Consider the following 15103-nt stretch of genomic DNA (forward strand, 5'->3'; position numbering starts at 1 on the left):
AAAAGCCTTAGAACATCTAAACCAGGCATCCCCAAACTTCGGCCCTCCAGATGTTTTGGACTACAATTCCCATCATCCCTGACCATAGCTGCCAAGTTATCCCTTTTTTAAAGGGAAATTCCCTTATGCTGAATAGGCTTCCTCGTGAGAAAAGGGAAAACTTGGCAGCTATGTTCCTGACTACTGGTCCTGTTAGCTAGGGATCATGGGAGTTGTAGGCCAAAACATCTGGAGGGCCGCAGTTTGGGGATGCTTGATCTAAACAGTTGCTTTGGGAAAGGAACTTGATAACTTATTTTCCTCAACTTGTTTCCCTGCCTAATATCAGTGAAGTTATTTCAGAGGTCCAGAGGGTGGCAACACAAGAACAGCCCTTTACTGTGGTGGCTCCTCTGCTGTAGAATGCTTGCCCCAGGGAGGCTCGCTTGGTGCCATTATTATATAGCTTTCAGCACCAGGCAAAAACTTACCTCTATAACCAGGCCTTTGACCATTAACTATCTGTAGCCTTTTGGAAGTGGAGGGGTGTTTTTAATGTATCTATGTGGGGCTATTATTATTACCTTTTCAGAATAATTTCAAAGTGTAGTTGTCTACCTACCTTCACAGCAATCTTGCCACATCCTGAGATCTACTTTAGGAATTTCATCGCAGCTTCCATATCCATGTGGGAACTCAGCCACGCGGAAAACATCACGTTGCACTCTGGTTATGTTGTCGCCATTATCACATAGAATTCTGGCAAGGGATGCCTGCTTGATCTGAGTCAACTGCGATGGAGTAAACACACCTGGATTCTCATGCCATAACCTATAGTCTCACATAAAGTAAGAATAAATTATTAGACAAATCTCAATTTAAAAAAATGAAGGGTAGAACATTCCATCGGAAGATGGGATTAAACTCTGCGCAATTAAGTTGTTGCATGCATGGAACAAGGTATGCTTGCACAATGGGACTCCACCTCCATGAATCACCGCCGCCTGATGGCAAGTATTTCTTAGCTCACCTGCCATTTCGACCCTTAAATGAAAACCCAATGTCAATACCGGTATATTAAAATACTCCAGTAAACTGCTTTTAGAAGTGGAAACAGGATGCTGTACAGCTCAGCCAGAGCAGATTTAAAGAGAGGTATCCGGGTGGCCAAAGAGGCGTACAGACAGCGGCTGGGGGATCACCTACAGAGTAATAACACCAGGCAGGTGTGGCAAGGTGTACAGAAACTGACGGGGCAAAAATCCAAAGATTCCTTGGTGGACGAGGGAGGGGCATCCCTCGCAGAGGAGTTGAATGTCTTTTTTGCCCGCTTTGAAGCAACATCTGCAGCAACACCTGTGGAGTCTAGGCCACCATCACCACCGTCGCCATCATCGGTGCAAAGGAATGTGGTATTCAAAGTGGAGGAAGGAGAGATGAGGAAGGTGCTGAAGGGAATCAACTCAAGGAAGGCTACAGGGCCAGATGGAGTAGCTGGAAGAGTCTTGAGAGACTGCGCAGACCAACTAGCAGGAGTCTTCACTGGGATTTTAAATCGATCCCTAGCCCAGGCTACTGTCCCATCTTGCTTGAAGTCCTCTATTATTGTTCCAGTACCAAAAAAATCCAATCCGGAGAATCCGAATGACTTTCGTCCAGTAGCACTTACACCCATAATTATGAAGTGCTTTGAAAAGCTGGTACGAAATTATGTCATTGCCTGCCTACCAGAGGGATTGGACACATTCCAATTTGCCTACAAAATGAAAAGATCAACAGAGGATGCCGTGGCGATTGCCCTCCAAGCTGTTCTTGCACATTTGGAGCAGCGGGGGAGCTACACCAGACTGCTTTTTGTAGATTTCAGCTCGGCATTCAATACCATTCTACCGCGACGTCTGATAACTAAATTGGGAAATCTGGGGCTCCTGCTATCACTCTGTGGGTGGATACTGGACTTTCTCTCAGATCGCTCCCAGAGGGTCCGGTTGGGCCCTTATACGTCTAACATGCTTAGGACTAACACAGGAACACCACAAGGATGCATGCTTAGTCCGCTCCTTTATACTCTTTATACGTATGATTGTGTCGCTGCCCACCCTAGAAATAGGGACGTCAAATTTGCAGATGACACAACCGTGATCGGGCTCATCTCTGATAAGGAGGGTGAAACTGAGTATAGAGATGAGGTGGAGCGGCTCACAGAGTGGTGCAGAGTCAACAACTTGCTCATAAATACAAAGAAAACTAAGGAGCTTGTGGTGGACTTTAGGAGACAGAAGAACGAGGTCCAGCCACTTTTGATTGACGGAATAAGTGTGGAGAGGGTAACAACGTTTAGATTTCTAGGCATTGAGTTACAGGAGGATCTGTCCTGGAGTGTTAATACGAGGGGGCTTGTGAAGAAGGCGCAGCAGAGACTGTATTTTTTGAGAATTTTAAGGAAAAACCATCTTCCACAAAAGCTGCTGCTTGCCTTCTATCACTGTGCCATACAGAGCGTGCTCACGTACGGTTTATGTGTGTGGTACGGAAGCTGTACTTCCCAGGACAGAGCAGGGCTGTGTAGAATTATTAAAACAGCAGAGAGCAGTATTGGCTGCTCACTCACCACCTTAGAACAAATTTACACCACCAGGTGCCATAGAAAAGCACTAGATATATCAAGAGATCCAACGCACCCTGGTCACCATTTCTTTCAGCTCCTGCCATCGGGACGGAGATATAGAACAATGCAGGCAAGAACGAGCCGTCTCAGGAACAGTTTCTTCTCTAGAGCGATTTTGGCCTTAAATGGAAAGCCTGGACTTTGAAGTCATCTTATTTTACTTGTTATTTTGTATTATATTTACTGTTTTTAATTAGGTTTTTTATAATTTTGGATTATGCGGAATGCTTTATCGGAGTGGATGTAGCAACCGAGTAATTTCATTGTTCCCGCAAGGGGACAATGACAATAAAGATATCTTATAAAGATATCTTATCTTAAACCAGGACTAGTCTGTCCTATGAGAAGATAGGCAAATCGCCTTGAGGATTAAAATAACTGCAAAATGGTGGCCAGTTACTTACTGTTCTTTGTGAGACATACACTGAAATGAGCTCATAGTCTTGCAATAAAAACCCACTCCCGGTTTTACTTCCCTTCACTTATATGGTGGGAGAGGGGAGGCAAGCCCCATTTTTGGTGTTCCTATTGTTAAACAAGTCAGTCAGAGACCTGAGAAGCTGTGTTATACTGTTTAAGACAAGGGCTCTTTTTCTCAGCTGGAACTCAGTTCCAGCATCTCTCAGGTGGGTGCCATTGCCATGATAAGGGAGGCGTTCATAGTGAGTTCCAGCACCTCTTTTTCTAGAAAAATAGCACTGTTAAGACCATGGCTAGGCAAACTAAGGCCCGGGGGCCAGATCTGGCCCAATCACCTTCTAAATCCGGCCAGTGGATGGTCCAGCAACCGGCGTGTTTTTACATGAGTAGAATGTGTGCTTTTATTTAAAATGCATCTCTGGGTCAGTGGGGCATAGGAATTCATTCATTATTATTTTGTCAAAATATAGTCCAGCCCCCCACAAGGTCTGAGGGACAGTGGACAGGCCCCCTGTTGAAAAAGTTTGCTGACCCCGGTTAAGACCATGGGTCCATAGCAGTGCCTGTCCAGGATGATTAGACAGGGGCCTTCTGATGCTATCTGGCAATGCCATAGATGGAATCTGGTGCTTCTGCATACAGAGCAAATTCTGAGATCTAACAGCAGATTCTGATCTATATTCCGCCTGCCTTTCAATTTCCCTGAACTTTGCCTCCCCCCGCGCACCAATTCCTACATTTTTACCACAGGGTACTCTTCCTCCTAGCCTGTTATGGTAACTGAAAGACTAAGTACAGTGGTGCCTCGCTAGACGAAATTAATTTGTTCCACGGGTATTTTCTTATAGCGAAAAATTCGTCTAGCAAACCCCATAGGAATGCATTGAAATTTTTTTGAATTTTTTTTTTGCCCATAGGAACGCATTAATTGAATTTCAATGCATTCCTATGGGAAACTGCGATTCGCTAGACGAATTTTTCGTAAAACGCATTCGTCTAGCGAGGCAACCTCCGCTCGAAAAATCCTTTCGTTAAGCGAAAATTTCGTTAAGCAGGGCATTTGTTAAGCGAGGCACCACTGTATAAGAGAGAAAGAGGATACACAGCCACTATAGCTGATTACTGTTAAGATGGTAAAATTATTAATTTTGAATTATTATTATTTTTGTTTTCTACCAAAACTTACCTGTCCCCATCTCGGAGACGCTTAAACTGTGTGCTCAGGAGACACATCAGTGTTGGTCCCAATCTGCTACCAGGAATTAAATCTTCCACCATAAGAGCAGGAAACAAATCTATGTTCAGTGGTGAACCATATAACCTATTACAAGTAAGATGAATGATTGAGGATTTATAAAAATGAATTTCAAATATTGTTAAATTTCTCCATAAATATAATACCAGAGTTTATAAATACAGTACCATATTATATTAAGGACTGGTTAACTACAATAGGAAGTCCCCCCCTTTTTGTAATGTATACAATATATTTTTGTTGTTGTTGTGTTTTGTTTTCTACATGTGTACTATTTCTTGTTTCTTCTATTTTGTGTCTTATCTTACTCTGTGCACCTAAAATTTTTGTATATTTTCCAATAAAGAATACGAAATAAAAAGTAAAAAAGGACAAATGACTGAAGATCATACACACAATTTCAGCCTTATACCACTTTGAAGAATGACAGTTGAAACGTCACACAGTTGGATATAGAAAGATGGCAGTCTGGTTTTTACTTTGGTTGCCTTCCCCTTGTGTGTTTTATGTAGGACTTAATTTGAGCCAATGCTCCCATTCCCGTTTTTTCTGCACTCGCTGACTTTGGATGTGTAGTGTCTTTCCTTCCTCGGACTGAGGATGACCTCACATCTGCAGGATTAGTCAGCACAGCTTCCAGGCAGGTTTGAGCCCTTATTTTCATCTGACTTCTGGAAGCTGATTTCTAAAGCAAGCTAATGTAAACCTTTGCTGTACCTCAGAAGGTAACCTCCAACATTTTAAACATTAGTTGGTTCAGTAAATCTACCGAATAAATCTATCTAGATAGCACAAAGGCATTCTTAGTTTTGTCTAATGGCAGTAGTGTCATATATGTGTATATAATATAATAACAGACTGCCATGAAACTAAACATTCTGGGTTGTATCCAATGCTGCTTGTTCCTCCTCCTCTTCTCTCTCCTTTAACCCAACCACACGCCCTCAAAATCTCTTCTAAAGAATCAGGAGATCCTCTGGAGCAGATCTGGGGAGCATGCAGGGAGAGGAGGAGGAGGGGAAGCCCTGTTGTGTGAGCAGAAGTGTTGGATACAACCCTTTGAAAGTGCATAACTTACAATAGTGAGTTTTATTGTTTTTGTTTTAAACATAGGAATGTTTAGGTAAAGCTAAAGGGACCCCTGACCATTAGGTCCAGTCGTGACCAACTCTGGGGTTGCTGCGCTCATCTCGCGTTATTAGCCGAGGGAGCCAGCGTACAGCTTCCAGTTCATGTGGCCAGCATGACAAAGCCACTTCTGGCGAACCAGAGCAACACACGGAAATGCCATTTACCTTCCCGCTGTAGCGGTGCCTGTTTATCTACTTGCACTTTGACATGCTTTCGAACTGCTAGGTTGGCAGGAGCCGAGACCGAGCAACGGGAGCTCACCCTGTCGCAGGGATTCGAACCACCGACCTTCTGATCAGCAAGCCCTAGGCTCTGTGGTTTAACCCACAGCGCCACCTGCGTACCCACCAAATAAGTATACTTACCTCCCGAGTTTCTCTCTGATGTCAGGATTCTTGATTTCATTTTTCAAATCTTCAAACGTGTGCGCCGAAGAAAGGTTACAGTAAACTCTAAAATCGTGGTAAGGTGGTACTCCATGATCTCTACCTCTTTGAATATTCATTGCGGCCAGATCTAACGCTACCGCCCGTGCCATGGAGAAAAGCCTCTCTGTCAATTCTGTATTGAGCAACTGCGACGTTACACGCATCTTACCAGCAACACCAAATAAACCCCTTAGAAGTGGATCAATGCCTCCTTCGTTTACAATCCGAAACGGGGAGAAGAACGCTTTATGGAGAGGTATGTGGCCTTGTGGAATAGTCTCAAAGTTTTCATCCAACCGATACAGTATGGGATTGATCAGTGTGTGACCAAACCTAAAAGCGGCAGTTGCAAATTCATTAGTTATTCCAGAATTAATATTGGGATTGTAACCTTTATATTCACCAAGCATCTTCAATCCTACCTCTCCCAAAATCTTAGGCAGCCAGTGGCTGTACGTTATGTGTTGCATTTCTGCACCCACAATCTTGCGTGTTTCGTGATAAATTGTATCGCCGTCCCAGTGTGGGTTGAGTTTCAGCAACTCTGTGGCAATCCTGTTGTGTTCTCTGAACCACAGGGTATGCATGCTGGTGAGTCCCAGCTGTTCATTGGCGCGATGGTCACCGGCTAAGAAGCAAGGGATCGGGCTCTCATTCTCATCCCTCATACATTCAGTTGGTGGGCCGGTAGCAAATGGGAGAAGAGGCTTCCCAGATCTCTGCACAATGCCTTGTCTCAGAAGCCCCCTGTGGCTTGCCAAGTCTCTGATTTCTTGTGCCTCGTGATCTGAACTGCCATACACATTGGATGCATCGATATAGGAAGTCAGCTGGTTGATCTGCTCTCGTGGATAAACCGAATTCATGAGAAGAGAAGTCATGCCGCTTCCGCACACCGGGCTGGAACGCACAAAAAACATGCACCGCGCTCCGTTCCTGACTCGAGGATCGTTGGGCGGCACCATGATGGAGAAACACGGGGGGTCGTTTGTACAAACGGAGCTGCAGTGCTGGCCATCAGAAAACCTGGCTTCGCTCAGAGCAGCAACGGTGGAGTCCAAGTCATGGTCTAGGAATTGGCCCCACTGCATCAGCATATGGCTAAACTGGTCGTCGGGGGTTATTGTTTCCGTCCCAATCAGTGTAGTTGAAACCAAGCGTGGCATTGGGAGTGTGTGTCCATTATAACGCCGGTTAGCTCCAATGCCCCTTGGCAAATTAAATCCGTTTTCGTAGACCGACTTCAGCAAGCGTTCAAAGGCTGTCAGGGAGGCTCCCCACATCGGATGCTGCAAGTTATTGCAGGTCCCATCGTGTGTTCTGTATTTCTGGTGATAGCACATATCTGAGCAGTTGTTCACGCGCCTATGGGCCGTGCAGCCTGAGAGGTTAGCTATCAGATTCAAATACTGTGGAGACACAAGGTCATTATAGTGATAGCCTGAAACAGATAAGAGAGAGGGAGGGAGGAATCAAATACTTTTTAAGTCCTGGAAATAAAATTGCTATTGCTACATGCTTTAATCAGTTTTAACCATGTAAGATCTACAACACTGATAAACTAATTAGTTGGGGGGCATTTTAAATCAGGGTACTGTGGGTTAAGGGGCACAGTTCTTTACCTTTAGAGGCTCTTTTGGTTCTGGTGTGTTACTGTAATAGGGAACGGGAAAGAAAATATTAAAGATAGCCATTTTCTTTCAGAAAGAAGGCACAGGAGCTATGATGAATGATTTATTATATCATAAGCTAGAATGTCACTGGAAGGACAGATCCTGAAGCTGAGGCTACAATACTTTGGCCACCTCATGAGAAGAGAAGACTCCCTGGAAAAGACCCTGATGTTGGGAAATATGGAGGTGACTAGGAGAAGGGGACGACAGAGGACGAGATGGTTGGACAGTGTTCTCGAAGCTACGAACATGAGTTTGACCAAACTGCGGGAGGCAGTGGAAGACAGGAGTGCCTGGCGTGCTATGGTCCATGGGGTCACGAAGAGTCAGACACGACTAAACGACTAAACAACAACAAGCTAGAATGCTCCCTCTTTCGATATCTCAAAAAGTGTGACATTACTTGATCTTATTGATCAACCAGTTGACTTCACACACAATCATTACTGAGAATACAGCCCCCCTGAGTACAATGGGGCTTGCCCACGAGGAAGCGGTTGTAGGGTTGCAGATCACCTTTAGGAGGTAGCACAAAAAGTATTATTTTCCTAGTAGTATTTTTTTAACTTACTGAAAGTAATGGGAGACAAGCTACAAATAACTTAATCACAAACATTTTATTATTTAAGAAAAACTGACCCACCGGTGCCCTTAGTTGCACATAATGTTGGCATAATACAATGTTGTGGAAATTAATTTGTGCATGAGCTGCATCTTAGGGGTTATGTGTGAACAAGCATTTGCAACCTGTTTCTCTCAAACAAACATCTATTAGAAGCCAAGGCTTATTCATAAAAAGAGACAATAAGAAAAAACTAAGACTGTTTCAGCCATATCCAGTATGATTGTATTATTGCCAGAATTGTTTGTGAATTACATTTTAAGAATGGTTAAAATCATTTTATATAATATTTAATCTAGAAATGTTAGGGTTTTATTCACAACTATACTTGAAAATGGTTTGTTTTGACTAGACTGCAATCAAATTTATCACAACAGTTCCACATGCAAAAAAGGTACATTGTCATAGTCATGATCTGGATTTGGAGAATGCGACAAGACAATAAATGACTCAGTATAAATTATCTGTTTAGTCCTAATTATGTGGAGAAATTTGGGTAGTTGAGTTACTCTGGTAAAGTTTCAAAACCATGAAGCATAGAACCTTGTGCTGAGTTCAGGGTTTTGAGTTGAAGTTTTTAGTATACTTTAATAAAACTCACAATTACTCAAAACAGAAGAACTACCCTAAGGAAAAGTATTTCCTTTCACATGATCAACCTGGCTGCAGCATTTCATTACCTGCCAAGTCCTAGCTGTTCTGCCTTACTAAGATTTTAGTATACTGTAGCTTCCAACTACTTTGCAACATGCCTCAAGCACGGATAACTGCCAAAAACAAGGCCTTGGAGGGATTATTAAATAATTGCTTTACAAATGCAATTTTAGCTTATGTTGATACATTCAGACTAGGGATTTGGGTATTCCACCAGGGCAATTATTAGGTGTTGTCACAAAACACGCTTTAAGCAGTGTGGATATAGAGTTGCTCATATCTTCAAGCAGCATCCCACAGTGGAGGGAAAGAAGTAAAAAGTCATAGTAAAAAGTCATATGCATTTCATTTGCGAAACTTTGGACGAACCTTTATGGTGCTAGCTAAACCATCCTATTTGCATTTTGCTTTCAGAATAAAGTATGCAGTTCGAGAGAAGAGACACATAGAGAGAAAGAGAAGAACCGGGGGGGGGGGAGAAAACATTAAAAAAAAATTCCTGCTGAATATTATTTTTGAATTTAACCCGTTGAGTAGATGCTATTTGAGGCACTTACAAAAGTTTCACATACTTCATTCCAGCCTCTGGAGTCTACACCACTCCTTTCAGCTGTTCGGTGTCAATGCCATGTGTCAATGGCTATTCCTTCATTTGGGGCACAAACTATCTGAGCTCCAGCCTGCAGTTCAAGAACCCTAGCTTCAAATTCCCAGCCGGTTCCTTCACCCACAACAACTTTCTTCCCACCCATGTACCAGGTTGCTCACCACCATTGCTTTTCACTTTGGCAGAAGCAGTTTAGATCAGAGACATCTTCCTGGTGGAAGACTTTTTTTAAAAAGAAGGTTTCAGATATGCAGTTTATTTATTACATACAGCTAAAACCCTACGCTCAAGATACATCAGCCAAGAAGACAGAGGAGGTGCCAGAAGTCCCACTATGCCAGAGGAACACAAGGTATGCCACTGTCACAGATGGGACTCTGGCAGAGCTGCTCAAACCTAGCAATGGAGCTGGCATAGCTGGGACTGGCGTGTCCACACATACCAAATCCACCTTTAGAACCTGGCCCTGATACCAATGATGGAACTCACAGGAGGGGTACGTTTGCCACTAAACTGATTTGAAAACAAAAACCACACAACCCACAACTGACCACCAACTCCTAGTCCCACAACAGAACACAGAACACAGGGCATGGCATAACACACATGACATAACTCTACACCCAGTGATTATGCCACTCCAGGCTAATGTCATGCATAATTAGAGCACACAAGGCAAAAACACTGACTTGTTCCATTTAGGTCGACCATCAGACCATCTTGCACATGTTCTTGAATTAGCTGCAACGTTCTTTCGAATATTTCTCCAGCTCTTGCTTGCTCAACAGTGTAAGGATCTCTTGGGTATCGGAATAAGGCCAGCAGATCATTTGGAGAACGAGGACGGCTAATAAGATGAAAACAGGAAGAAGACATAAAAGTAAAAGGGTAAACAAGAGCCATCCAGATGTGTGCGATAAAGCGGCTGTGCCCTTAACGCTATGTGCTGACTGGTTACTAATATTAAGACTATGATCTATAAAAGCTCGAATTGTTATATCGTCGGCAACAAGTCATAAATACATACCTTGATTGCTTAATCCCCCAAATGGCAAGCAAGAAATAAATAAATAAAGTATCAGCAGCTGACAACTTCACATGGTTTGTTGAGTAAGGACTGTCAAGCATGCTGCATGATCACAAAACGAAACAAGGAGAAAAGAACCCCTTGTTTACACATTTCACTAGATTCACTGTGGACTGGAGTATACAAAATCTCAGAAAATGTTTCCATCACACACATTGGGCAGGATTCCGCTAATAAGCCCCGTCAGCAAGAGCCTTGCACAAACTTTCATTTGCGCAATGGGGCTTTCCTTTCTCCTCCCCCCCCAAATGCGGCCCACAAAATTGGGTCTTTGGGAGGTCAGAGGTCAGGAGAATCCCCAGAACAGCTTGCTGGGGTGGGAGAAATAGTTCGAAAAGACTTGAGTGGAAAGCTAGACATGTGCACAACTGGGATCTTGAAAGTATGCTTCAAAACTTGGGAGAGTTGTTCCCAAAGATAAGCTAGTGTTGGACAAGTGTACTTTGGCATGAGAACATAGGAACACAAGGAGAGCCCTGATGGGATAGAACAGTGGTCCATCTACTCCTGCATCCTGTTGCCATGGTGGCCAACCAGATGCCTATGGGAAACCCATGAACAGGACTTGAGGACAGTAGCACTCTCCCATCTTGCATTTCCAGCAACAGGTAGTCAGAAGTATACTGCCTCAAACTTTGGAGGTAGCGTACAGCCATTGTGGCTAGCAGCCACTGATGGCTTTGTCCTTCATGAATTTGTCTCACCCTACATTAAAGGCATCCAAGTTAGTGGCTGTAACTGCAGCCGTAGGAGTGAGTTCTCTATGTGTGCTGCATGAATAAGTACTTTTGTTATTTAATAATAATAATAGTAATAGTTTTATTGTTTATACCCCGCCCATCTGGCTGGGTTTCCCCAGCCACTCTGGGAGGCTTACAGTATATCTACCGTGTTTCTCATATTATAAGACACGTCTTATATTTTTTCCTCAAAAAAACACACTATGGCTCATTTTCAAGGGATGTCTTATTTTTTTTCTCCTCCTCCTGCCGCGGCCAGCATTGCTGCTGCACCTATCACTATGTCTTATTTTCGGGGTATGGCTTATAGTCCTTGAATGCTTAAAAATCCTGCTATGGCTTATTTTATGGGTATGTCTTAAAATATGAGAAACAGGGTAAAAACATAATAAAAACACCAAGCGTTAAAAACCTGCCCATACAGAGCTGCCTTCAGGTGTCTTCTAAAAGTTGTGTAATTCTTTATCTCCTTGACATCTGAAGGGAGAGCATTCCACAGGGAGGACACCACTACTGAGAGGGGCCCTCTTCCTGGTTCTCTGTAACTTCACTTCTCACAGTGAGGGAACCAGCAGAAGAACCTCAGTGTCTGGGCTGAGCGATGGGGTGGAGATGCTCCTTCAGGTATACTGGGCTGAGGCTGTTTAGGGCTTTAAAGGACAGCACCAACACTTTGAATTATGCCTGGAAACGTACTGGGAGCCAGTGAAGATCCTTTCGGACCGGTGCTATATGGTCCTGGCAGCCACTTCCAGTCACCAGTCTAGCTGTTGCATACCGGATTGGTTGTAATTTCCAAGTCACCTTCAAAGGCAGCCCCACGTAGAGGAGTGGAGAATAGTAGTACTTCCTCTTCTTCCTCCCCCCAAATAGCTGTACAGCTTCTATGGGGAATACCGTATTTTGAACTGGTTGGGCTTCTACAATTACTTGGAAACTGGAAAAGCCACATGGCTCTAATTTAGGGAATCAAGATACACAGCTCCTGCACTTCCATTCTCCACAGAGTCAGCGTGCCTTTAGAGTAAGTGCTCCCCACCCGCCAGTCCATACAACCAGTAGAAATATCCCAGAAGCTTAGTTATGCCTCAGTGGGAAAGCATTTTGTGCTACACCACCCACTGAGATTGCAGGCAACTGATGCGTGGATATGCCTATATAGGATTACTTGTGAAGAGAGGGGGATTTATCGTAGCTAAAAGAATTACAAGATGTAGAGTATCCAGTTGATCTTCGAGCAAAACTGCCATGTCCCCTCAAGCTACTGTTACAAAACGAACAAGTAATAAACCAGCACACTGTCATGATGAAATAAAATAAAACAAAAACCCTCCAGACAATACCTGTCAAACAAATGTGTACGGGTTGAGTTTATTGCTCTGTCGACAGTAGCAATTGCTTCAACAATTGAGCTTGCTACAAACTGATCTCCATTTCGACTGACATCAGGAACTAGGGGGGGGGGGGAGAGAAAAAGAAAAGTTGCAAATTTATCCACATGCAAAAATGACTCACTATAAGCAAAGTCTAGACACGACATCATTTTTGTATTACAAATAAATCTCTTTTTAAAAAAAAGTTTTACTTTCACAGCTGAAAATTTTCAATATATTGAGAACATCAAAAATAAAAAAAGATTGCGTTGTGAGTGCCTGCATTCAACTACAAGTTCAATGAAAAGGTTTAAATTTGTATTTGTTCTTTGTTTTGCAATACAAAGGTGTTAAAGAACCCCAAACCACAATGCCATATAATCCAAAGACACACTTAAAATATGTGAGCCATGATAGATTCACAGTGTCTAAAAGGCTCTGGGCTTTTTCTTGATCACTTGTTCCCATATCTTCTAACGGACAGGAATCTCAAAGGCAGTGCATTGGACATGAGAGTCTGCTGTGGAAAGAAAGAAAGAAAGAAAGAAAGAAAGAAAGAAAGAAAGAAAGAAAGAAAGAAAGAAAGAAAGAAAGAAAGAAAGAGGGAAAGTAAAACCAATCTCTGACTCTTTAAGTCTCCCTAAAGCAAATCCAGGGTTCTCGGCTGCAGCATGTAATCTTATCTGTATCTTAGCAACATTTCTGATCTAGAGGGTGGGGGGAAAGGCTGGGTGGTCTCTAGGAAATATGAAAGACTCCTATTTCTTCTCCGAGCCCTGGAAAATATTTTATCTCTTCAGTATTCTCAGTCTCTTGAAATTCTGCCACAACTTCCCTGCACTCCTTCCTTCTACTAGGGAATGCAAGTGGTGAGTGTCAACAGAATTGTAGCCATAATGGCCACTGAGAAATGAGGAGGAGGTACCAGAAAGCCTGTGGAAACTCTGAGGTTTGCAGAAGTATAACCCCCCCCACACACACAACCCAACCCTTTAAAATAAGCCAGGTGGAAGAAACCTCGCCAAAAATAGTCCAGTCCAAACTCTATAGATTACCTTTCGAACGGCATCCTCTGAAACTGGAGACAATGGTGTATATTCTTCTTATTAGCGAATTTGCTGGCAGACACCTTTATCATCGAGCCATCCAAAGACTAATTAAATACGCAATAGAAATTATCTCCCCTTGGTGTGCCTGACACCTGTGTTTCAAAATACAGTGGTACCTCTACTTACAAATTTTTCTACTTACAAATGGAGCTCCGTCCGCCATCTTGGATGCGGTTTAGATAGGATTTTTTCTACTTATGAATTTTTAGATAGGGTTGCTTTGACTTACGAATTTTTTCTCCCAATGCATTCCTATGGGATCCGACTTACAAATTTTTTCAACTTACAAATGTGTGTTCTGAACGCATTAAATTCGTAAGTAGAGGTACCACTGTACCTTTCCATTTCCCTCATTCAATATGTTCTAAAATTTAGCTGAGCTTTTTATACATTACCACACAAACTTACTCTATCCAAAGACGAGCAGGGAAATTCTCTCCCTGCAAACTTTCCCTTTTAAAGTAAGTTCTTATAATTTGTACATTCTACCACCAGTTATTGCATTGCCAGTGAAGCCTCTTCTCTTCTGAAGATCCTAGTAATTTTTTAGAGAGAGACTTCCAAACCAACTGCAGTTTATAAATCTTACCATTTACACTTAGTACCATACTAACTGAAGAATATCCAATTGTATTCCTTGCAACACATTCGTAACGGCCTTCATCTGCTGGTCCAACATCGCGAATGGTAAGGAATCCCTCGGGGCTAACATGAAATTTTCCACTTTCAGTAACTTGAACACCATCCTGCAGCAAATCGGAAAGCCAATTTAATTTACTGCTCTAAGTCTAATCAAACACTAACAAACTTAAATAAACTAAAAAAATACATTGTATTAATAGTGAGAGCTATGCATGAAGAATATAGGACGGGATTCAACTGTAAGCAGAAGTCCTGTGTGCCCCTCAAAATAGGCTCCAGAACCCCCAGAACAGCATACAGGGAGAGGGGAGAAGGGACTGTTCCTTTTGCAAGCTGAAATGTTTGCCTTTACAGATGATTGCCTTCAGCTGAAGTTGAATTCTTCCCATACTATTACCAAGTAGGAGGGCAACTTTTGAGTCTCGTATATTCAGCATTTCATTTATAAATTACAGTGCTTTGTATAATTTTAAAATTTATAACCATGGAGATTGGAGGATGGGTCACATCCAAATCTTTTCACAGAATTGAGAAAACATTAGAACTATTATTCCCCTCCTGCTTACTGTTCCAAAGCTCTCTTCAACCATTCTTGTTCAAATTTATTTGTCTTCCTTCCCTTTGTCAAAGGCTTTGCTCCACATTGTCACTTCCTACAGTTTAATATTCCAGGCTCTCAAATAAGGAATTTCTCTCCCCCCCCCCCCCCCGTATT

General features: G+C 42.7%; 1 protein-coding gene across 3 annotated transcripts in view; it reads right to left on the minus strand.

The window, feature by feature from the left end:
- The window catches only part of PXDN (peroxidasin), a 79903-nt gene that overhangs the window by 13000 nt on the left and 51800 nt on the right, over positions 1 to 15103 (minus strand). For all 3 annotated transcript variants that reach the window (XR_004692271.3, XM_035109922.3, XM_035109923.3), the window contains 6 exons: positions 14336 to 14492; positions 12608 to 12716; positions 10127 to 10284; positions 5819 to 7322; positions 4254 to 4388; positions 602 to 810 (listed from right to left, as the gene is read on the minus strand). Coding sequence is in view for 2 of the 3 variants with exons in the window: in XM_035109922.3 (XP_034965813.1) it covers positions 602 to 810; positions 4254 to 4388; positions 5819 to 7322; positions 10127 to 10284; positions 12608 to 12716; positions 14336 to 14492 (2272 nt within the window). In the remaining variant the exon portion in view is untranslated. The remainder of the gene's footprint in view (positions 1 to 601; positions 811 to 4253; positions 4389 to 5818; positions 7323 to 10126; positions 10285 to 12607; positions 12717 to 14335; positions 14493 to 15103) is intronic.

The sequence above is a fragment of the Zootoca vivipara genome, chromosome 3, assembly GCF_965207765.1.
Source record: "Zootoca vivipara chromosome 3, rZooViv2.hap1.1, whole genome shotgun sequence".
Lineage (NCBI taxonomy): Eukaryota > Metazoa > Chordata > Lepidosauria > Squamata > Lacertidae > Zootoca > Zootoca vivipara.